General features: G+C 41.4%; 1 protein-coding gene across 2 annotated transcripts in view; it reads right to left on the reverse strand.

The window, feature by feature from the left end:
* Nucleotides 1–1,158: 1,158 nt before the first annotated feature.
* The window catches only part of LOC101477230 (septin-7), a 70,237-nt gene continuing 48,420 nt past the window's right edge, over nt 1,159–22,975 (reverse strand). For both annotated transcript variants that reach the window (XM_004566135.5, XM_004566134.5), the window contains exons 6-13: nt 18,522–18,639; nt 18,172–18,264; nt 15,795–15,891; nt 8,546–8,597; nt 7,412–7,537; nt 5,740–5,875; nt 5,226–5,371; nt 1,159–4,747 (exon numbers count right to left, since the gene is read on the reverse strand). In XM_004566135.5, coding sequence (XP_004566192.1) covers nt 4,708–4,747; nt 5,226–5,371; nt 5,740–5,875; nt 7,412–7,537; nt 8,546–8,597; nt 15,795–15,891; nt 18,172–18,264; nt 18,522–18,639 — 808 coding nt within the window. In that variant the 3' untranslated portion in view covers nt 1,159–4,707. The remainder of the gene's footprint in view (nt 4,748–5,225; nt 5,372–5,739; nt 5,876–7,411; nt 7,538–8,545; nt 8,598–15,794; nt 15,892–18,171; nt 18,265–18,521; nt 18,640–22,975) is intronic.

Consider the following 22,975-nt stretch of genomic DNA (forward strand, 5'->3'; position numbering starts at 1 on the left):
ATATGATGAAGACGTAAGCTTTGTGTCCTTTGCTATAAATGCAGTCTGAAAAACTAAAACATTTAAGAAAACTACAAGGGAATTAAAGAGTCTTTCTTCAGGTGTACATAGAGCATTATTAATACAATCATTATAATATGAAAAAGAAACAAGTCTGGAAATTTTTCAATTCAGAATTTTTATCAGTGAATTTGTAGCAATGAGCAGCAGAAAGCTGTCTGGACACTTTAACTCTGAAGGTTTGAAATCCAAAATGGAAAAAGTAGCTCATGCTATAAGGTGTAAACAGATTTTAGGTTTCCTGTCACAAATGTGGGCACGTCTAACATTCAGACCGATGAACACACTCAGAGAGCAACTGTGAGTTCAGCATATTTCCCGAGGAAACTTTGGCATGCAGCCTGGAGCAGCCAGGGACCTGTTTGTCTCTGAGATACAGACAGGTAAACCCAACTGTTTAATAAATGGATCAGTGGTACCAGCAGTCTGCATGCCTACATGATTTATTGTGGGCCGATCTGACAGTTCTCAATGAGATGGTTTTTCTTCGGCCCCCCCCGTTTCAGCACATCCTATTCCTCCTTTACTGCCTCTTTAATACAAAAACTAATGCAGTGGTGTCCAAACCCAGGCCTGAAGGGCCGGTATCCTGCAGGTTTTAGATGTGTCCTTGATCCAAAACAGCTGATTTAAATGGGTAAATTACCTTCTCAACATGTCTTGAAGTTCTCCAGAGGCCTGCTAATGAACTAATCATTTGGTTCAGGTGCGCTGACCCAGGGTGAAATTTAAAACCTGCAGGACACTGGCCATTGAAGCCTGGAGTTGGCCAAGCCTGCACTGTTTGCCACAGTAATGTGTTATCCTCCACAGTGAAGCTGTAACTCCTCTATTAACAGAAAAATATGTGAATGAAGTCAGGATATTTATTTTATTTTTTGCACCAATTTCATTTTTTGAGTTTACAATCATAATATCAGTTTGATAACTTGGGTATAATGTTGAATGAAAAATTTCAGTAGTAATCCATCCATTCGTTCTCTTCTGTTTATCTATTCAGTGCTGGGGGGAGGGGCTGCCTTTAGTTATTATGGACAAAAGTATTGGGACATACTGGTCCTCTATGATTAATACTTCAAAAGAAATCCATACACACGATTAGAGTTCTAGCATAACTTTTTCAACTTTAATTTTAACCATGTACAGTTAGAGACAGAACACATGAGGAAACAAAGAGGAGAAGCAGAAAACTGTTTGTATATGTAAATATATATAAAGAAAATATTACAAAACATAAGAAGAAAAAAGTATCTAACATGTTGTTATTGGATGGGTGAGTCGTTCCCAAGCATTTCAAAGTAAAATTCCATCACTTTCTTGAACTTGTAGGACCAGAGAATTCAACAGAAGGGCCCTGAGAAGGCGCGCTCATTGGCAAAGATGCAAACAGTTTATATGCGATCATATAGATGTATGGAAATGTTTCTAGGGCGAGTTTTACGCTCCAAGTTCTGTTCTAAGTACAAATTGTGGTTCATTCCAGACATATATTTATATATAAAAAAGAATAACCAAATACAAACAAAGAGGAAAAAACAGCCACCGAGCAGCCTCCAGTATGTACACAATATATAAGCATTACCATCATAAACAAATCAATATGGTAATATGAAATATGCTTAAGTATAAGCTTCGTCCCTTTTGCTCTAAATGCAGTTGGAGAAACTACCATATTTTTCGGACCAAAAGGTGAACTGTCGACGAACGGTAAGGCGCACCGGATTATAAGGCGCTTCTTCTCCTGACTGAAGTTTGGTCTGTTTACAGCATCCTGCCATGCCATTGCATTTATTCCTAACCATCGGGAACCCTCAAGTTAACTTATCGAGTGGAAAAAAGTTAACGTTCATCCTCCAGCTTCACTGTTTATGTTACGCTAACATAGCTGTGTCACTAGCAATCACGTAGCACATCATTATATACTAGCTAGTCCAAACTTAATGTTAAACTTAATTGTTACACGTGGTAAAGCAACAACGCTGATCATTAATTAATTAAAGATGAAATAATTTAGGCTGTTTTAACTCTCAGTGATCTCGCAGTGTTCGTTTGACTTTGGGACCTGAAGCGGACGGAGTTTAGGACCCAGATTACTCCGTGAGGCTCCTGACTATGGTAGCTGTAATGCTCTGACAATCCATTAAAGGTGCGGGTTCCTAGCTTACCAAAGTCGTACTAAAACATATTTTGACAGATATTTGAGCGCCGTCTACCACATAAAATCAGCTCGAGGTCAGTGAGCACAACCAGAATTCACCGGATTATAAGGTGCATTGTTGATTTTTGATAAAAATTAAACATTAAAGGATTTTAAGTGTGCCTTATAGTGCGAAAAATACGGTAATCTAAATGTAGATGACCACGGCAATACCGACGACATGAACATGCTTTGCAGCATACTTTATTTTATTACTTCTCAAACGCATGGTTGCTGTTACAAAGACACAGCTGCAGCTCTCCTGCTGCCAGATCAACATACCAAGAACCCCAATCACAGGAACCAGTACAGATTTTAAGTGGACGGGGAATGACTGCGGATGCCGTGCAGGTGTCCACCCTCCCTGCACGGCACTGCAAACCACGCCTAGCCACACTAAAACATTTAAGAAAACTACAAGGGAATTAAAGAGTCTTTCTTCAACCGTATATAGAGTATTAATATAATCGTCATATGAAAATAAAACATGACAACTCTGGGAAAGCTCCTGAACATGTCATCTATATAACCTGTTTAACAGAGGGCTGGCGTTTTGTTGCGTGCACAAGCTGTTTGGAACATATACATATATAATAATCTAAAATAAAGCCAAACACAAAGTTTTGGCTGTTTTTGGCAAACGTCTTCGTAAAAGGAAGGTGAAAGGAAGATTTCAGCTTTCTGATGAGTCGTCCCTTTGGTGGTTGGACCCAAAAGGAAAAATGTCACAGAATCGTGAACATCAGGGTTTCGGGTCTAAGACAACATCCATCACTCACGTTACAATATAAAACATCTTTATTAGCACTGTAACCTGTAAAGTTTTCAGACACCGATCAGGCTTTTTGCATATTGTCGTTTATTCAAAAATAGTTAACACACACACTGCAATGACGATATCTTGGCTGCTGTGACACACATGACTTCCTCCCCTCCAGACTGCAAGCTTTAGATCCGAACACGTCCTCAGACAAAACATTTAGTAAAGAAACTCCTGCAGCACGATCCAATCTGAAGGCCCGGTCCACCGACAGCCACAAATCTGGCAAATCTTTCAAAATAAATCTCTGTATTTGTACCTGGACACTAAAATTTTGAAGGTACAGAGTCCAAAATAGAGAGTAGTTTTTGCTAGGAAGCTGTTAACAGATATTTAAGTTTTCTGTCACAAAGGAGAGCGGCCTTTATGTTTGTAGATCACTGAATATATAATAACACTGCTAAATGACCTCAAAATGACTTTTTTTGGGTGACTTAAAAGAAAACAAGAAGTATTAAAAGATGCATTTGGAACAGGAGAAAAGTGTATTTACTAATAAAGCTATTCAAAGTACAGGAGGCAAATTTTAATAGATTCGTTTTAATTTGTAATTTCTATATTACTCAGATGCATTTGCTCATGTTAAAAATGTGTTTTGCTTGTTTTGTGTGTCTGACGAGATAAAGTTCTTTAACTTAAAACATGTAATTGCTAACACGTGAACGAGCTCTGGAATGTAAACCAACTCTGCATCGTTTTATTTTTACTTAAAAGCTAAAAAACTACACTTTTATTCTAAGATTTTTTTTAATTGGACAAAGTAATTTTATTGCAGGGCTGAATTTGCTAATGAGAAAAGTCTGAGAAGCACTTTTACTAAAATATTATTTAAAACATGTATTTAGTGATGGGAGATGTGTTGTGATCACGCTCCATTTCAAACAGCTACTAATGTTAACAGGTACCTAACGATCACAGTTCACCTTCACACTGTCTTTATTGAACGGCACACGGGAACGAGCCAGTATTTCAGTAAAATGCTGCCGGGACGTTTTCAGGCAGTCAAGCATGTTAGCTTGAACGCTATGCTAGCGTGACCAGTTTAGTTTTTGGCAGTTTGCGGTGAGACCGGGCCTCCGCTCCACCTGACTTCTCTCCTCAGACCCAGAATCATTCAGTTGCCTTCCCTCACGTACACTTTACCTTCTCCTCACAGCTTTAGTGTGCACACGCCTGTTAAATCTTTAGAACAGTAAAAGAAAGAGTTGGTATATCTGCAGATCTATGAATACTTAGCGAACATACAACTACTACTTGTGAACGATGGCTATGCATGGTCCCTGCCATGTGTTAACGCCGCACTGAAAACTCAGAGGAACTCAAACTTCTCCTTGTCAGGAAATATAGGAAAATAGAATTTCACAAACACATGCATTCCCCATGGAAACAGACAGGTTTAAAGAGATACAGTAAAACCCTGCAGAGAGACGAGCGTGTGAGCTGTTTTGTGTGTGTGTGTGTGTGTGTGTGTGTGTGTGTGTACATATATATGTGTGTGTGTAAATGGCTTCCACAGAGAGTTGTTATGCCATGTGTTATGTTCTGTTGTGTGTTCTGAGGACCACGTTACAATGTGAACTTCAGACAGGATCAAAGGAAACAAGTTTGGAGCGAGCAGTCGCGTCTCTCTTCAGAAGATCTTTCCTTTCTTCTTGTTCTTCTCCATCGTCCTGTGAGCAGAGAATGAGAACACGAGATCAAGTCAACAGAAACAAAAACGCAAGCTTCAGACTTTATTAGTGAAATGTGGATATGCCATATTTAATTATTATTTCTCTCCATTTTCCATTTTGTTTGATTTTTATTTTAAATGTCTGAATAATGAAGAGGCCTAAAACTAGTAAAACTAACTCCACATTTGTTCTAATGAATTTGTCTGTGTCCAGCATTAAAAAAAATTAAAAGCCTCAATACTTTTATATAACACTGAACTAAAAAACTTGAGCTTTAAAGTTCAAGTGCTGCTTTTTTCAAGTAAGAATCCATAAATTAAATAAGCAAGATTTCAAGTGTGGTTCAATAATCAAATACACAATCTGTAATGTTGCAAGACCAGAACACATGATCTGTGATCGCTGGACTAAAAAGACGTGGCTCAGAGCGTTAACCTTCGGTGACAGTGTCGGGTCAGATGTGAGTGTTACTCACTTGGATGCGTCCAGCTTCTGCTGCTCGAGGATTCTCTGCTGAGCCTCCCAGTTGGCCTTCTCCTCCTCAAACACTCGCCTCTTCTCCTCCAGCTCTTTGTACTGCGCCTCCAGGTTCCTCTTCATCTGTTCGTGGCGTCGCTCCAGCTGAAGGTCGAAACATTTGACAGAGACGGGAAAGGAAAATGAGCGACGGTAGCTTCTAAAGCTCCAGGATGGAAAGAGTCGATCACAGCTGTCACAGGAGGCTCAAGTAAAAGATCCAAGTGAGCTGCAGAGCACTGAGCTCTCAGCACTAGTGTAGTAAACACCCCGGTAATAACAATTTACAACGGTCAGCTAATCGCAATCAAGAATGCTAATTGGTCATGTTATAAATAAAAATATAAACCTACTAGAAAGTTTTAAGAATACAAGTAATAATAATAATAATAATAATAATAATAATAATAATAATAATAATAATAATAATATTACAATTATGTAGTTATGTGTACATGGTTTCTCAAACTAACCTCAGCCTCTGAGTCCTTCAGTTTCTGCTTCTTCTCCTTAACCTTCATCTCAAACACCTGTTCCATTTCTGCCTCCATCTTCTTCATTTTCATCACATGCTCCCTGCGCTCCTCCTCCATCTGAGCCAGGGGACTCCTGCAGAAACAGAAAGAGGTTAGAGGCTTGATGTTGTTTAATGTTGTTCCTCAGCCCTTAGAGCGGTAAACTCCTCCACTCGCAGAGAAGCTGCTGCACTTCTGTGCATGACTAATGAATTTTTATGAAACAAAGAGCAAAGACAAATGAAGCCAATTTAGTTTCTCTTGAGTTGTTAGCCTGAGACTCTTTTTATGCTGGAGTAATAATGATAAAAGGTAAAGATATACTTTCTTTCTGTTCCTATCATATACAGAATTACTGTGACAACAGCTGCTTCCACATCTGTAGCAGTTTGCTCTGTGCCCTTACCAGTGTTGGGTAAGTTACTTTAAATTAGTAACTTAGTTACATTACTAGTTACTTCTATCAAAAGTAACTCAGTTAATTCAAGTTACTCGTTACTTTCAAAGTAACTAGTTACTAGGGAAAGTAACTTTGGTTTTACTCAGAATTCTCTTGTTAATGTGTTGCTTCCATAACTTTGCCAGTCTTCTAGCTTGCTTACTTGCCACAAGTGCACTGTGCCACCTACCAATAGCAAGGAAAAGATAATGTGCATATTTCCACGAGGCAAATCCCACGCCTGGACCGCCACCATGATTCTAGCCTAAGTCACAGCGTCATGTGCGCCTTTTACATCTAACACAAAAACTGCAGTTGCTGTGTTTTTGATTGTACTCAGAACTTGGAAATTCTGCCTTCTGAATAGGAAGATGTAGGTAACACCAGACTGCAGATGAGCTGCATACAGGGCTGGACTGGGACAGAAAATCGGCCCGGGCATTTTGACTAGAGTAAAAATCATAAAGCCTTTGAATGAAAATAAACGCTGTTGTGACAGTGATGTACACTGTTCTGATGGTATATATGTATCAATCTATCAATCATTTGTTGTAAGACTCAGATAATTATTTTTTAAAAGCTAGATATTTTAAATGAGAATAAGAAAGAAAAGTATTTCTTTGTGCCCCCCTCTCCCTGTTAATGCCCTACATGCCCCCCTGGCAACACTTTGCTAGACCCGCCCCTGCACAGTTACCAGCTGTCAGCTACATAAAAAAGGATCCTGGTGTTATTTGTCTCTCAGAAACAGTTCATAACTTCCCTTCAACTCATTCATGTCACCTAAAAGGTAAACCTGTTTCTCAATCACCTGTTCAGCTCTGATGAACAGCTGTATAGAAACTCCGTCATGGTAGCTAGTACGCAGTACGAAAAAGTCAGCATAACGAAAATAAACTCCACCTATATCTGACCCATATAGACTGCAGGTCATAACTTTTTACCTGAAGTTCAGTTCACCTGACACTCGGGTCTCTCCTCCACTTGCTAATGTTACTGAATCTGTGGAAGCTCTGCGATAGCCACCAATCTAAATCCCAGTAACAACGTGTTCCTGATTTTGGCATAATAACTAGTTACCGTGCTCGTTACCACAATAATAACGTAGTTACTGTAACGCGTTACTTAATAAAGCGTTAGTCCCAACACTGGCCCTTACAGACTGATGGTCTATTTCTGGCTGGGCCTTACTTGGTGAGCTGTCCCTTGGTCTTGGAGGTGTCCACACCATTACACGTGACAGCAGCAAGTTTCTTACTGCGGTAGTTCTCGTAGTGGACATTGTTGGTGACGTCCTTCAGATCCTGCATATGGGTCCTATGGAAGGGGGAGAAAAGAAGAAGAGACGTCTTAAATATAAAGAGATCAAACTGAAAAAACTTTTTCACAGGACTATATCATCCTGTGCTTTGAACCACTATAGCATTCTGTTGTAGATTTGCTGCTGTACTTGGGATCATTTCCTGATATATGACTCAATTTAGGCCAAGCTTCAGCTGTCAGGCAGACTCTGGAACACTTTGGTATACAAATCATCGACAACTTGATGAAGCCCAAATCATCAGCCCTCCACCACCGTGCTGACGGTTGTATGAGGCGTTTGGGCCGACACACCGTTTGGTTTTTGCTAAAGGTGTCGCTGTGAATTATACAGAAGTCTAAGCCGTACTGCCACGCTCTTTCTAGAGCAAAAAGGTTGTCTCCTGACAACCCTTAGACACAAATCGTACTTGTTCGGTCTTTTCCCCAATTGTACTGTAATGAACTTTAATGTTTAACTTTCTGAGGCCTGTATATTGAGATAGCACTCCTGTTTCTCTAGTTTCTCTGAGTATTGCACAGTCTGAGCTTGGGCTGAATTTGCTGGGACGTCGACTCGCGAGAAGACTGTGGCATTATTCAGTACACACGAATTCTCAAGACCAGCAACCTACCAAAACTTCTGCTTTTATAGAGGTGCTCACACTTGCTGATGACTTAATTAAGTGCATTTGAGTACCAGCACCTGGCTGTAAAAAACTTTTTATTTTTTATTTTAAATGGCTTTAAATTTGACATGTACATACTCTGGTTAAGGTGTAATGAAAAATTAGATCACCGAATAAGTTTCAAATTTACACAAACTGCAGATCTCTTCATTCACACACCAGGAGGAGCTGCAGAAAGATATTTAAACAGTTGCTACATCCACACAGCTGATCCAGTCTATATCCAGTCTAAAGTAGAGTCAGAGGATAATTCTGGCTTCTAGTGGCCACTGTGGATCTTACAAACTCTATATAACATTGCATTTGTCAAAGTGAATCTGGGGAGTAAATTGTGCACCTGATCAGCATGTTGCGCAGCACAGTGAAGTCGCAGTGTTCCCCATTCTCGACTGAAACACACAGGAAGTGAGAGGAAAACAGAGGGAGAGAGAGACAAAGATCAGAACCATTACAAATGAAGAGTTCTCACTGTAACAATCACAGTAATTATCACTATGTCTTAAGCTAGAAATGAATCTCAAGCATCATTATCTACATATTTTTACACTCCATGGCTGTCTAACTGCTGAGTAACTGAGTAATCAGCTGTCACCCTGATATGATGATACAGAAGCAGTCCCAGCAGAATGTCATCAAATTAAGTGTGTTATTATATCAAACATATTCAGTACAGTGATACAGTGAAAAAAAGATTAAAACTATTAATACAAATACACACAAACAGATGCAACATGTTGTAAAGTTCATTCACCCAGCGGTTACAAAGGGAGGGGTACACGGACAGCGAGGCATTTTTCAGGCGTACTCGGTTTAAAAGGGGGAGAAATAAAGGTGTGGTAAAGTATCAGTAGAAGTGGCAGACTGATTTAAAAAAACAAAACAAAACAAAAAACAAAGGGTGGGAAGATATCAGGCCATGATCACATAGGATGTAGATGCTCCAACTACAGATACTTCCACATCACATACTCTGTATTGCAAATTTAATGCCTGAAAATTTTGCTTTTACATTTTTTCCCACTATTAACTACCTAGCAGTGGGTAGGTGCTACCGCCTCGTACTGACTGCTACTTTGTCCCTTTCTGCTCCGTACTGAAGACGGCAAGCACGGAGGATGGAAAGTGTGGAGAAACCTCTGAACGTTATGAGCCCACCATCCTGGGACCTGTAGTGGGCTTTATCTGAGACACAGACACTCTGTTTAACCCTAAAGTCTTACATCTAAGTGATTAGCAAATCATCAGCACTCAAAGCTTCATCTCTGCTGCTGCGGCTGGAAGTGAGATGGGCTATGAGAGCGAACTGCAAGAGTAATCCTGCAAACCAAAGAAATAATCTGAAAGACGCCAAATATGCAGGATTTAGTGTTAACTCTCTGTGGGTACATCACTACGAACAGGCATCTTCACATTTAGTCTGCCTCCTATCTGACCACAGCCTTTTACAAACGGACCCAGAGACACCACGCAGCTAGAACAAACTACAGCTCCTGGTCAAAAACAGCAAACATAAGTGATGTCATTTCGACATGGTACAGTTAGATGACTGTGAGTTTCAGCTCAACAACAAAAGACAAGGTTACGAGGTCAGATGGGATTCTGGAAAAGAACTGCAGATAAACTGCTGCTGAAGATGTATATGGTAGATCTCCAAGCCTCCTCTTCATCAAACGTGCTGCTCCTTTATTGGCTCGCCTTCACCCCACTTCGCAGTCAATCATCATCAGGGGAGTGAACAAGGAGGACACCTTACCATTGATGAAACTTAAGGAGTCCCGCCTCTTGGCCTCCCAAGCCAGCCATTGACCTCCTGTCTCTTCTAGAGGAGGGAGCTCTGACGGAGGGGAGGGGTACGGTTTTTCAGTTACTGTCTGCGCCCAGCAGGGGGCTAAATCTGGGTCTGGAGCAGCTGGGTTTACGGCTCACACTTGGCCCATAACAGGCCTGCTTTTTGGCCCAGATTCAGCCCAGATTTGGCCCTGATCAACACCAAAACCTGCATGTGTCCAAGCTGACTGGCTAAAGAGCGCAGGGCTTGTAGAGGGAGTGTGGCGGTTGGAAGGAGCAGGGTGTTATATGAAGTTCTCTGCATGACCAGTTGGGGGCGAAAGTCTCAGAGAGGGGACAAGTAGAGGAGCTACGTGGGATCAAAGGTCATAGGAAAAAAATAAAACAATTGCAATTGATTCGTTTTATTATTGATGAATGGCAGAAAACACCTGATGCATATTGTAGATTTTTATGATAATTCGTGTGATTTTTGTTCTTTATTAGTCAATCAGAATATGATGGATGTTAACAGTGCATCAGGTATTTTGAGCCTGAGTGCTCTGTCTAATTGGAGTGTTTATTTAGGCCATGATGATGAACTGCATTGGCTTAATGAAACAAGAGCAAACAACCTTTAATCTCCAACATGCATTAAGTGTGTGTGCAAACACGTTCACAGCCTTAGATTAAAATTCCAAGTACGCTAATGAGTGAGAGTTCATGATACCAAGCCACATGTTACCTTAATGACTTAAATAAGCTGCTACATGCCCTTCTGCAAATTTCTAACTCTCTATTATCTGCTCATGAACCTATAAGCAATGTGTTATAATGGTGGCTCCCAGTCCTTGTTCCGATGATACAATAAGGCCTGCAGACAATCCTCAGCCCACACCAGCCATTTCATCTCTTAGTGAAAGGAACCTTGTGGTGAAGACTCAGCAGTTTGTTTGACACCATCGGAGCAAAGACGGAAACCACAGTGTTAGAGTGATGTTTCGATTACAGCTGGAGCTTCAGCACCAAACAGCCTCTAGTTTTCTCCATGATTATTCACAGCATCAGACCTGGGACAAAGCTTTACATCTGCTGGTAGATTTGAAAGGAAATTGAGAGGAAATATCTTTAAATGCATCATAAAGTAGGTTGTGGTTACTTTGACCAATAGACTGGTCAATATTTAGAGTAGAGTGGGATCTGGGAACATATGAGTATCTTTAAAAAAAGGAACTTGGTGTCATAAGAAACACAAGCAGTCAGTCATATGAGCTTTAAACCTGTGGTTTCTAACATTTACTTCTAGCAGAGTGTTTTCAATATAACGTTTAGCTTGTATGAGAACTTGTCTCATACAGGGAGAAAGAAAAATGCCCTGTTGGCATTATACTGAACCTAAAAATGCTTTTCATTGACTTAATGAACAATGTCCTTAGCATGGAGCTGAAGCTGCTTTGGAATGAATCTGTGTGTTACCATTGCTGGTTACCACACGATTTACACTGACATTAATTGACGATAAGATAACCTTAACAGTTCCAAGGAAGCTGACTCCAATACTTAACCATAGTTTCGGTTTAGAATTCACACCTTTACCACAGCAGAAAGTCCTGGACTTTGTCTGCTTGGTTTCAGAATTCATTTGGAACCAGACCTTAATCATATCTTCACATTTTTTAAAGGCTCAGGGTTTGAGATTTCAGAAATCTGTAAGTTTATTGCAAACCAAACTGTGCAGTATAGGTCCACCAGACCTAGGTTCACTAGAGTGTCAATTATGTAGCCTATACAATTATAATACCTAGTAAATCATAGGCTTTGATGCCATTCATCCATTTTCCGCCACTTTTCCAGTTCAGGATTACACTTGGACTGGAGTCCATCTCAGATTTCATAGGGTGAGAGAGGGGGTACATATTGGAGAAGTTGCCAGTCTGTCGCAGGCTAATACACAGAGACAGACAAGCATTCATACTTAAAGTCACACCCAAAGGTGATTTATGCTGTCTCTGGACTATGCGAGGAAGCTGAGGCACTCACACAGACCCCATTAAGGCATGAGGAGAACATGCAAACTATACAGGAAGGCCTCAGCCAGCTGGTGGATTTGAATCCAGGACATTTTTGCTGTGAAGTGACAGTGCTAAGCACTGCAGCCCCATGCTGCCAGGCCACGACGGCTGGAGGGTGCAGAAAACCGAAAACGTCTGCTAACTCAACTAAAGTTGGCATCCCAGACATTTGGTTTTGCACGTGTTGCTCCATCTGTTCTGTCTGGGTTGGTTATGTTTTCCCCACAACAGTCTTACTAATTAGCATCTCATTTAATGCTTCTTTGTTATGGATGTAAATAGGTTATGCCAGCAGCCAAACTGCGATATGGCAATCTTAAAAATTAAACACTGTCGGATTTGCTAGGCCAAGGGCCCAAGGCCATCACATCGCACAATGCAGGACTATCACTTCTGAGCCACGACCAAAGACCTTGTTGTGCAGCCTTTAAGCAGGTCATCTTTTGCCTTCATAGTGCATACCCGACTTTGGTTCAGCATATTTTAAAGTCAGGTATACTTATTTGAGCCTGATTGCAAATAAAGTGGTTTAGAGAACCTGGGTAAGCATAATCTTTTCAAAATGAGCCCAATCATCTCACCGTTTGTGTTTCTTAACTTGCTAAATGTCACACTGTTCCCAGATTTTAGTAATTATGTTGGGGCAACAACAACTGATTAATGGATACAATATATAGTCAAAAATATCACAATGATTTAAGTAGTAATTAATTTAAATTATGTTCCATTTTTAAAGTTGGATTTCAAATTCTGAGATCAGATAACATAAATAATCAGTCATGGAACTCCCTGGTAGATCACTAGACCTCTTGCCCCATGTTAATAACTAGCATACAGCATGATTATGAACACTCAAAGTGACATAATAAGGCTTATGTAGCCTTGCTCATCTGACTTAAGTCAGTCTGGATCAAGAATTTCAAAATCATTTTACATTGTGGGCCACATGCAGCCAACTTTGGGCTTCTGTTGACCGGACCAATGAAACTCCAGTTTCTGTGTTTTGTTAGTGGCCATTGGGGAGACTGTTATCAATAGAAAAAGGTGCAAGACTTGTGAAAATGCAGATACGTCCAACATTTAAGTCTTTCTTTACATTTTCCAAAGCCATCCAATTGGTGGGAATGGAGTCTTTGCCAGGCTGATTCTGGCCCCCAAGCCTTATATTTGATGCCCCCGGTCTCAATTATTTTGTGTTTAAAGCAATCTGCTTGCTGGCCATTATTTTGCTAGTGGACATTCTAGATTGCAGGTGCTTGTATAACCCTCTTGTAGATTTCCCACTCAAAATGTTTGAGTGAAACAAGCACTGTTGGTGTCATCTTTCTCCTTCATTACACTGCCCTGAAGTTAACATTAGAAACATTCCTGATCTGTTGAATGATAAGGTGAGTGAGTGAGTGAGATATTTAGTTTTAATTCTTTCCTCGACAATGTTCTCAGATTTTTGGGGGGTTCCAAATACCAAAAAACCCTAAAACTGTAAATGTGTTAGTTCATATAACTGGCTCACTGTAGGGTCTGATATGAATGTCTTACAGATTCTTTAAGTGGGTATCTCTAAGTTTCTATCAAGAACCAGGTTGCTTTTTCTAGAGGCTAATTCAGACTAAGTATTAACAAAGAGCGTAGGGGCGAGAGTCTACCAGGAACACATGAATGTGTTTGGTGGGTGTTTCAAAATAATTGTCAACATTTCTTTTTGTGCTTTCAAAATAAGGTGAGTGTTTGGAAGATATTAAGAAAGCCCAAGTCTGATTAGAGAATTGGTTTGACCATCAGCCTAATGATGAGAGAGCACAGCAACAGAAAAGTGGAAGGAAAGGAGGAATGGGCAGATACTGGCAGGAGGGAGGAGGGGATATACTTTAGGGAAGGAAGAGTGGGGGAGAAAAATGAGGCTGAAATAAAGTGAAAGATGGCTTTGTTTACCAAAAATGCCCTCTGTCAGTCATGGAACAGAATAGACAAAGAAAAAAAAAAAGAAAAGAAAAAAAAGAGAGAAAAGAATGAAATAGTGAAAGACTGATAAACGGTCAACCACAGAGAATAAAACTGTATATTACTTTATATATAAATATATATAGTGAGAAAGATATATGTACAGCAAATTACCTTCCAGAACACAAATCAAAGTGAACAAGCCAGTAAGAGCAAGAAGAGTTCATTGCGGCTATCGGTGACACCCCAAATTACACCTATTCCTCCTTTTCCAGAATCCCTATGGGGTCTAACACTAGCAAAAGGAGTTGTGGTTTTGTGTGTGTACTGAAGGGAGGAGAGGTAGGTGTACAAGGTAAGAATGTAGAAACAACCAACCAGATAACCTTTTACTTGTCAAAATGTAATTGGGATCCCAACAGATTCAAGTACATTCACACAGTCCTGGCAGTATGTGTGACTTCATGTATATGCAGTTCTGGGGGTAGTGTACAAAGTCTTGTATTAACAATGTATTAATCAGAGTTTAAAACCCTGCAAAACCAAATTATAATTGATGTATTAAAGACAGCCCAAACCTTCACTTCTACATAAATGCTTAACAGGACCTGGACTTCATTGCCGTTCAATCTACAGGAGTTGTTTGCAATGACAGAGAATATAAAAGTCCCAGTTTTATCCCTAGGGTTTTGGAAAGTACAACTCTAAGAACAATTAGACTCTACTGGGGGAAAAAAACAACAAACTGGTTCCTCTGGTGGAAAAACAAGTAGAAAAAGTTCTTAGACTCCAGAGCAACGTGTGGTCAGAATGTGGCTATATGTGGACTTGTTGTTGTGTCTGATGAAGCAAAGCCGTGGTTTGAGCAAGGTCCAAGGGTTGGCAGTGAACACACTTTTTGCTGATCTCCCAGGCACTTCCCATTGGTAGGTTAATTGATGATATAATGTCTTCTATGAATGGTGAAAAATCTTCATTAGAGCTAGTTGATACTGCTGTTGACAAACAGGTCTCATCTTATTGGAGGCGTTTTGGCTACTCAATGGCCCCCAACTTAGTGGATGAAGTTGGTCCTAGAGGTTAAGTCTGAGTCTTGAAGATTCCAGTTGATACTCAGGTACAAAAGACCCAAACCTGACTAGGTCTCAAGTCTACTCTAACTGGGTTGGGAGGGATCTTGTTTGTGTGTCAGTTTGATCAATGCCACAGGGTTCCTTTCAGCTCACAAAAGGTACTATTCTTTTATTTATAGTTTGCAGGAGGTGGAAACAAGAGCTTTAGTGATTAGCAAAGTTCTTAGAAAGGCAAAGGCTTTTAAGAAAGACCTCTCTAAGAAATTTTCACATTACACAACGTGATATTTTGTCTTTTATGGGTTGCATTTGATCATTTATGAACAGATTTCCTTGTTTACATTTTGACAAGTCGTTGTGTTAGCTGGTAGTTAACACACTGAGTGGGTACAGGGGGTTGTTGTGGAGAACATGCACCGTGTTCCACACTCAGAAATATCATGCTTCATCCATTCCAAAAATAGAGAACACTGTTATTGCTGGACGCTCTCAAACACCATCAACCTTCAAACACCATGCTCCAGCCTTCTTTCTCACATCAGTCATTGTCTGACCAAAGTGCAGTGACATACAGCAACTCTTAAAACCAGATGAGAGATGAAAATAATCGTCATTGCTGCAAATCATAAAAGGTTTCAAGGGCCTACATTTGTTTTCTAGGTCATTTTACAGATTTCCGGTTTGGCTACGGAATGAAAACTTGCTTTCCAGCACAGGATCCGAGTCAACCTACCTTCTGCCACACCCCATGGGTACTGACGACCTCTGACCTTCTTGCCGTTCACTTCAATAACGACATTGCTGCCAACCACTGCCAGCGGCATTTTTTCCTGGAGAACAAACAAGTTGAGCATTGTTTTAGTTCAGGGCCCTTTCTCAATTCTAAGTAGGCAAGTACGTACTTGCGTTCTCGGCGAGACCGGACTTGCCGAGACCGCACGGGAGTACGGACTTGCCGAGAACGCGAGCACGGACTCGCGATTTGTACAATTGGAACACCAGCGTACTTGATGATGTCACAGGTCCGGAGTTTTTACTGCCGTCCCCTCTTAATTTAACTGTGATTAATATGTTATGAAGCTTAACTTTAATCACAGCCAAACCAATTTACTCAGGAACAAATAAAACACTGAAATAAACCAAACATTAACATTTAGAAGTGATCTAAGTGACTTATATATCATGTTTAACCTCAGTAGCGAAATCTCTATTAATAAAAATAGTGTACATGTATGTCTTAATACAATAGACAGCTGCTGGGGTTTGTTTAACCCGAGTAGCAAAAAGACCGTGGGGGGTTTGAAAACGATGTGCCGGGTAGGGATGGGTATTGATAAGATTTTCACGATTCAGATTCCATTTTCGATTCTTTTTAACGATTCGATTCATTATTGATTCTCTTATCGATTCTTATTTTTAAAAAAGAGAACACTAAGGTCGATTAGCTTAGAACTTTGTTTTATATCTTCTCTTTGAACATCCTCCATCCTCTAGCTTCACTGTCCTAATGTTATGCTAACATAGCTGTGTCGCTAGCAATCACGTAGCACAACATTATATACACCAGGTAGTCCAACTTCAGTAACCCTACAAACGTCACTGCTGTTTAGTTTTCTGTCTTCATTTATGTTGGAAGTGGTAGCAGTTAGAATTAGTTTCAAAAATCTCTCAATCAGAACATGGCATGTCATGTTTAGGTGGAAACTAGCGAGCTAACTTCCTGTTAACTTCTAACTCCGTTAAATTGAATAACTTCTTTTCATGGATGCATGGATGTTAAACTTAATTGTTACACCTGCTAAAGCAGCAACGCTGATGATTTTATTAAAGGTGAAAGAATTTAGACCGTTTTTAACTCTTAGTGTTCGTTTGACTTTGGGACCTGAAGCAGACGGAGTTTTGGACCCAGATTACTCCGCGAAGTTCCTCACTACGGCAGCCGTAATACTGTGACAATCCATCAAAACATTATTTAAACAGATTTCTGCACGCCAAAATGGTTTGAGGTCAGTAAGCACAACCAGAATTCATACATAAGGCACACTCTTGATTTTTGAGAAAATTAAAGGATTTTAAGTGTGCCTTATAGTGTGGAAAATACGTTATACAGAAGCAAAGAATATATCGCGATATATATCGTTACCGCACATGCTTCAAATTATATCGCGATATGGATTTTAGGCCATATCGCCCAGCCCTACTACAAATAAAGAGAATAAATTTGCCATAAAGGAATATAAGTGAAATTTAGCTTTAAAGCTGGTGTGACTTCACATCTAACTGTTGTAACGAGTCAGGTGCGTTTCCCGCCGAACAGCAAGCATCAACACTCACTGAAGCTTTAGTGGTCACCTTCATCACATTCATACTTCTGTCAAGTTTTCATTCTTTTTCACTGTGATCATTATATCATCTCATTTTGTCAAAGTCATCAGTCAAAAGTGGAGAAATGATCAGCAAAACCATAAGGACCTATTTTCTAACATTTACATAATTAATATGCATTTTCTGTTGACACGTTTTCCCAAAAGTCAGCTAGCGTATCTCAAAACTGTAATGAAAATCTAAAAGCCAATGCAGGAACCGGCTAGCTATCATCTGCTGATGTGTCAGAATTTGTCTGGAGGCAATGGTCAGTGTTTCCAGACTTGCTGGCAAAGGTTTATAATGCAAATATAAAGCCAAACTGTTTCCAGACAAACTGTTGGTGTCAAAATTGCATTTTAGCAAACTCTTTTGTCGATTTGCTTTCCACATGGACCATTTGACGCTTAGAAACAAAAGTCTGCTCAAACACAACAGTTTTTGGATGACAAATGGAAACCAGGAAGCATCCGGTACCAGAAATCTCACTTCTTATTTACCTTTTCTGTATATTCATATATGCATGACAACAGTGACTGCGTCAGGGAGTTATGTGCATGACAGTCACCAAAGTTCATCAGTCTGTCTTTAAATCTGATGAGCAGTTATTCAATCAGCCTTATAAGTGAGATAGCAGCAGCTATATGTGGACCTTGAACAAAGGACACACCGATCTTTGGTTGTCCCTGCGGAGATCAATCGGAAAACCCTGAGTCAAGCTTGAAAAGAACTGCATCCTTCATTACCTTGATCTTCCGGACCAGCTTATTGTCCTCATCCTCGTCTACATCTGGAAACTCGTATATTTTAATCTTGTGCTCTTGAATCTCTTTCATAATCTGAAGAGAGAAAGTGATCAGTTACCAACAGATCTGCATACACAGAGCTAAGATATCACATTAGCTTCACTTGTATTGGGTGTACGATACACAATGTTGCTTAGTTTAACATTACTGAATGGAAGGAGGCCCAAATGTATGCATGCCACTGTATGTGCTGCTTGTAGAAAGTAAAGATGATGGCACATATGCAACAGCTCAGTTTCTCAGTATGCCTTAGTTAGCACCTTTAATGTGACACAAATGTGCAGAAATACCTGTTTTTTAAAAAGATGGCACTCCTCAGGCGTCAGTGTGTCAGCCTTTGCGATGAGAGGTATGACATTGACTTTATCATGGAGCCTTTTCATAAATTCTATATCAAGAGGTTTTAGGCTGAAGAGGAGACAGAGAAGGAAAAGCATGAGGAGGACAGATAGCTACTGGCTGAGGATGCTCATCATGTGCTGAGTGAATAAACCATTTTCCTTTGAAGACTGAGTTAGAGAAATATTTGCTTCGTCCCTTTGCATGCTGGATTTCTCTTTACTCTCAGAGGCTGAATATCTACAGACTAAGACAGGGGTAGGCAACTCCAGGCCTCGAGAGCCGGTGTCCTGCAGGTTTTATATGTGTCCTTGATCCAACACAGCTCATTTAAATGGCTAAATTAGCTCCTCAACATGTCTTGAAGTTCTCCAGAGGTCTGGTAATGAACTAATCATTTGATTCAGGTGTGGTGACCCAGGGTGAGATCTAAAACCTGCAGGACACTGGCTCTCGAGGACTAATGTTCCCTATCCCTGGACTAAGACTAGAGGATGGAAAAAAAATGCTAAAATACAGCATCCATGAAACTGTACAGGGAGTGCAGAATTATTAGGCAAATGAGTATTTTGTCCACATCATCCTCTTCATGCATGTTGTCTTACTCCAAGCTGTATAGGCTCGAAAGCCTACTACCAATTAAGCATATTAGGTGATGTGCATCTCTGTAATGAGAAGGGGTGTGGTCTAATGACATCAACACATTATATCAGGTGTGCATAATTATTAGGCAACGTCCTTTCCTTTGGCAAAATGGGTCAAAAGAAGGACTTGACAGGCTCAGAAAAGTCAAAAATAGTGAGATATCTTGCAGAGGGATGCAGCAGTCTCAAAATTGCAAAGCTTCTGAAGCGTGATCATCGAACAATCAAGTGTTTCATTCAAAATAATCAACAGGGTCACAAGAAGCGTGTGGAAAAACCAAGGCGCAAAATAACTGCCCATGAACTGAGAAAAGTCAAGCGTGCAGCTGCCAAGATGCCACTTGCCACCAGTTTGGCCATATTTCAAAGCTGCAACATCACTGGAGTGCCCAAAAGCACAAGGTGTGCAATACTCAGAGACATGGCCAAGGTAAGAAAGGCTGAAAGACGACCACCACTGAACAAGACACACAAGCTGAAACGTCAAGACTGGGCCAAGAAATATCTCAAGACTGGTTTTTCTAAGGTTTTATGGACTGATGAAATGAGAGTGAATCTTGATGGGCCAGATGGATGGGCCCGTGGCTGGATTGGTAAAGGGCAGAGAGCTCCAGTCCGACTCAGACGCCAGCAAGGTGGAGGTGGAGTACTGGTTTGGGCTGGTATCATCAAAGATGAGCTTGTGGGGCCTTTTCGGGTTGAGGATGGAGTCAAGCTCAACTCCCAGTCCTACTGCCAGTTTCTGGAAGACACCTTCTTCAAGCAGTGGTACAGGAAGAAGTCTGCATCCTTCAAGAAAAACATGATTCATGCAGGACAATGCTCCATCACACGCGTCCAAGTACTCCACAGCGTGGCTGGCAAGAAAGGGTCTAAAAGAAGAAAAACTAATGACATGGCCTCCTTGTTCACCTGATCTGAACCCCATTGAGAACCTGTGGTCCATCATCAAATGTGAGATTTACAAGGAGGGAAAACAGTACACCTCTCTGAACAGTGTCTGGGAGGCTGTGGTTGCTGCTGCACGCAATGTTGATGGTGAACAGATCAAAACACTGACAGAATCCATGGATGGCAGGCTTTTGAGTGTCCTTGCAAAGAAAGGTGGCTATATTGGTCGCTGATTTGTTTTTGTTTTGTTTTTGAATGTCAGAAATGTATATTTGTGAATGTGGAGATGTTATATTGGTTTCACTGGTAAAAATAAATAATTGAAATGGGTATATATTTGTTTTAGGTATTTAGTATTTATTTATTTATTGTCATTGTCAAGAACAATGAAATTGCGTTTGGGGCTTCCATACAACCCAAAAAAAAGAAGAAAATAATAAATACCCCTTAAAACCCAAGTGTACATATTTAACCCAGTGTGACTCCAATGCAATAAGACAATCCTTAGCAATAATGTTCGTAGAAATTCAGACAAAGACCTGAGAAACATGACAAAATACAACAATGCAACCCATTCAATATTATTGTACTGTGAGATATGATATCAGATATGATAGTTATCTATTTAAGAAAGAGGGGGGGGGGGGGGGGCAGGAGGGGGAAGAGAATAAAGATATGATGCACCAATGCAGACCAGTTCATTGCTATTAAGAAGTTGGATATGGTTATTGTCCGTGAGAGGGGGGCAGAGAGTTCAGGAGCCTCACAGCCTGTGGATACAGGCTGTTGGCCAGTCTGGATGTTCTGGCCTGTATAGACCTGTACCTTCTCCCTGAGGGCAGCAGATGGAAAAGGTGGCGCGCAGGGTGATGTTGGTCCCGCAGGATACTGTGCACCCTCCTCAGACAGCGAGTGGGGAAGATATTACTGATCTCTGGCAGACTTGTTCCAATAATTCTGCCAGCTTCCTTCACCACCCGCTGGAGTGCTTGCTGATCGGCCTTGGTGCAGCTGGGGAACCACACTAGAAATCCATACGTCAGAACGCTGCTGATGGCACAGTTGTAGAAGTTCAACATCAGAGATCTGGGAATGTGTGCGCTCCGCAGTCTCCTCAGGTAGTAGAGGCGCTGTTGGGCCTTCCGTACAACTGAGGTGATATGGTTGCCCCAGGACAGGTCCTCGGTCACAGTTACCCCCAAGAATTTAAAACTGCTCACCCTCTCCACCGCCTCACTGCCAATGAAGAGAGGCAGATGGTTGTTATGACCCCTCTTCCGGAAATCTACAATGATCTCCTTGGTCTTTTTGGTGTTTAAGACCAAGTTATTGTCGTGGCACCATGACTCTAGTTGTTGCACCTCTGTCCTATAGTTTGTCTCATCATTGTTGGATATAAGTCCGAGCACTGTAGTGTCATCTGCAAACTTAACAATGAGATTGGACGCGCAGGAGGAAATACAGTCATGAGTGAAGAGAGTGTATAGCAGAGGGCTCAGAACACACCCCTGAGGGGCACCGGTGTTGACCACAAGGGTGGAAGAGGTGTTCTTACCCACTCTGACACTCTGTCTACGGTTAGTGAGGAAGTCCACAATCCAGTTGCACAGAGAGGAGTTAAGTCCCAGTTGGTGGAGTTTGGGACGGAGTTTGTATGGCCGGATGGTATTAAAAGCCGAGCTGTAGTCTACAAAGAGGAGCCGTGCATAGGTGTTCCTGTGTTCCAAGTGCTTCAGTAATGTGTGCAGCACTGTGGCGATCGCATCCTCGGTTGACCGGTTCTTCCTGTATGCAAACTGGTGCGAGTCCAGGGATGGTGGAAAAGCAGCTCTGATGTGTTTAATGACCAGTCTCTCCAGGCATTTGGCGGGAATGGGGGTGAGTGCCACAGGTCTGAAATCGTTCAGACATGTGACATTTGACTGTTTTGGGATGGGAACGATGGTTGCTGCCTTGAAACATGATGGTACCAGTGAACAGGACAACGAGGTGTTATATATAGAGGTGAAGACGTCCGCCAGGTCCGCAGCACAGTCTTTTAGCACCCGGCCCAGCACTCCATCCGGCCCGGCCGCCTTCCTGGTGTTAATGCTCCGGAACACACGCCTCAGCTCATGAGTGCTCAGGACCGGAGCAGGGTCGGTTGAGGGGAGAGGGGACAGGACAGGGTCGGTGTTCTCCCTGTCAAAACGGGCATAAAAGAGATTTAGATCCTCAGCCAGAGTAGAACTGTCGGCTGAGGGTGATGGTGTTCGTCTTTTGTAGTCCGTGATAGCCCTGATGCCCTCCCAGACCTGCCTTGGGTTTGTGTTGTTCTCAAACCTGGCCTCGATACGCCTCCTGTGCTGCTGCTTGGCAGTCTTGATGCCTCTTCTCAGGTTGGCCCTGGCAGCACTGTATGCCTCCTGGTCCCCGGATTTGAAAGCGTTGTTCCTTGTTCGAATAAGTTGTTGAACTCCGTGTGTCATCCAGGGTGGATTATTAGGGAACACACGGAATCGTTTCCAAGTTGTTACATTGTCCACACAGAAACAGATGTAGTCCAAGACAGTGGAGGTGTAACTGTCCAATGCGACACGATTGTCAGTGTCCTGCACCTTGAATACATCCCAGTCTGTGCAGTGGAAACAGTCCTGAAGCATCGGAATAGCATCCTGCGGCCATGTTCTCACGGTTTTGGTTGTAATCCCAGTGCTCTTGATCTTTTGTGTGTATATTGGGTGTAGCAGAAGGGAGAGATGGTCTGACAGACCCAGGTGGGGATAAGCCTGGGCTCTGTACGCATTCGCCATGTTGGTGTACACCTGGTCCAACGTTCTATCTCCTCTGGTAGCACACTTCACATTACGGTGGAAATTGTGAAGTACAGA

This window comes from Maylandia zebra, linkage group LG7 (assembly GCF_041146795.1).
Source record: "Maylandia zebra isolate NMK-2024a linkage group LG7, Mzebra_GT3a, whole genome shotgun sequence".
Taxonomy (NCBI): Eukaryota; Metazoa; Chordata; class Actinopteri; order Cichliformes; family Cichlidae; genus Maylandia; species Maylandia zebra.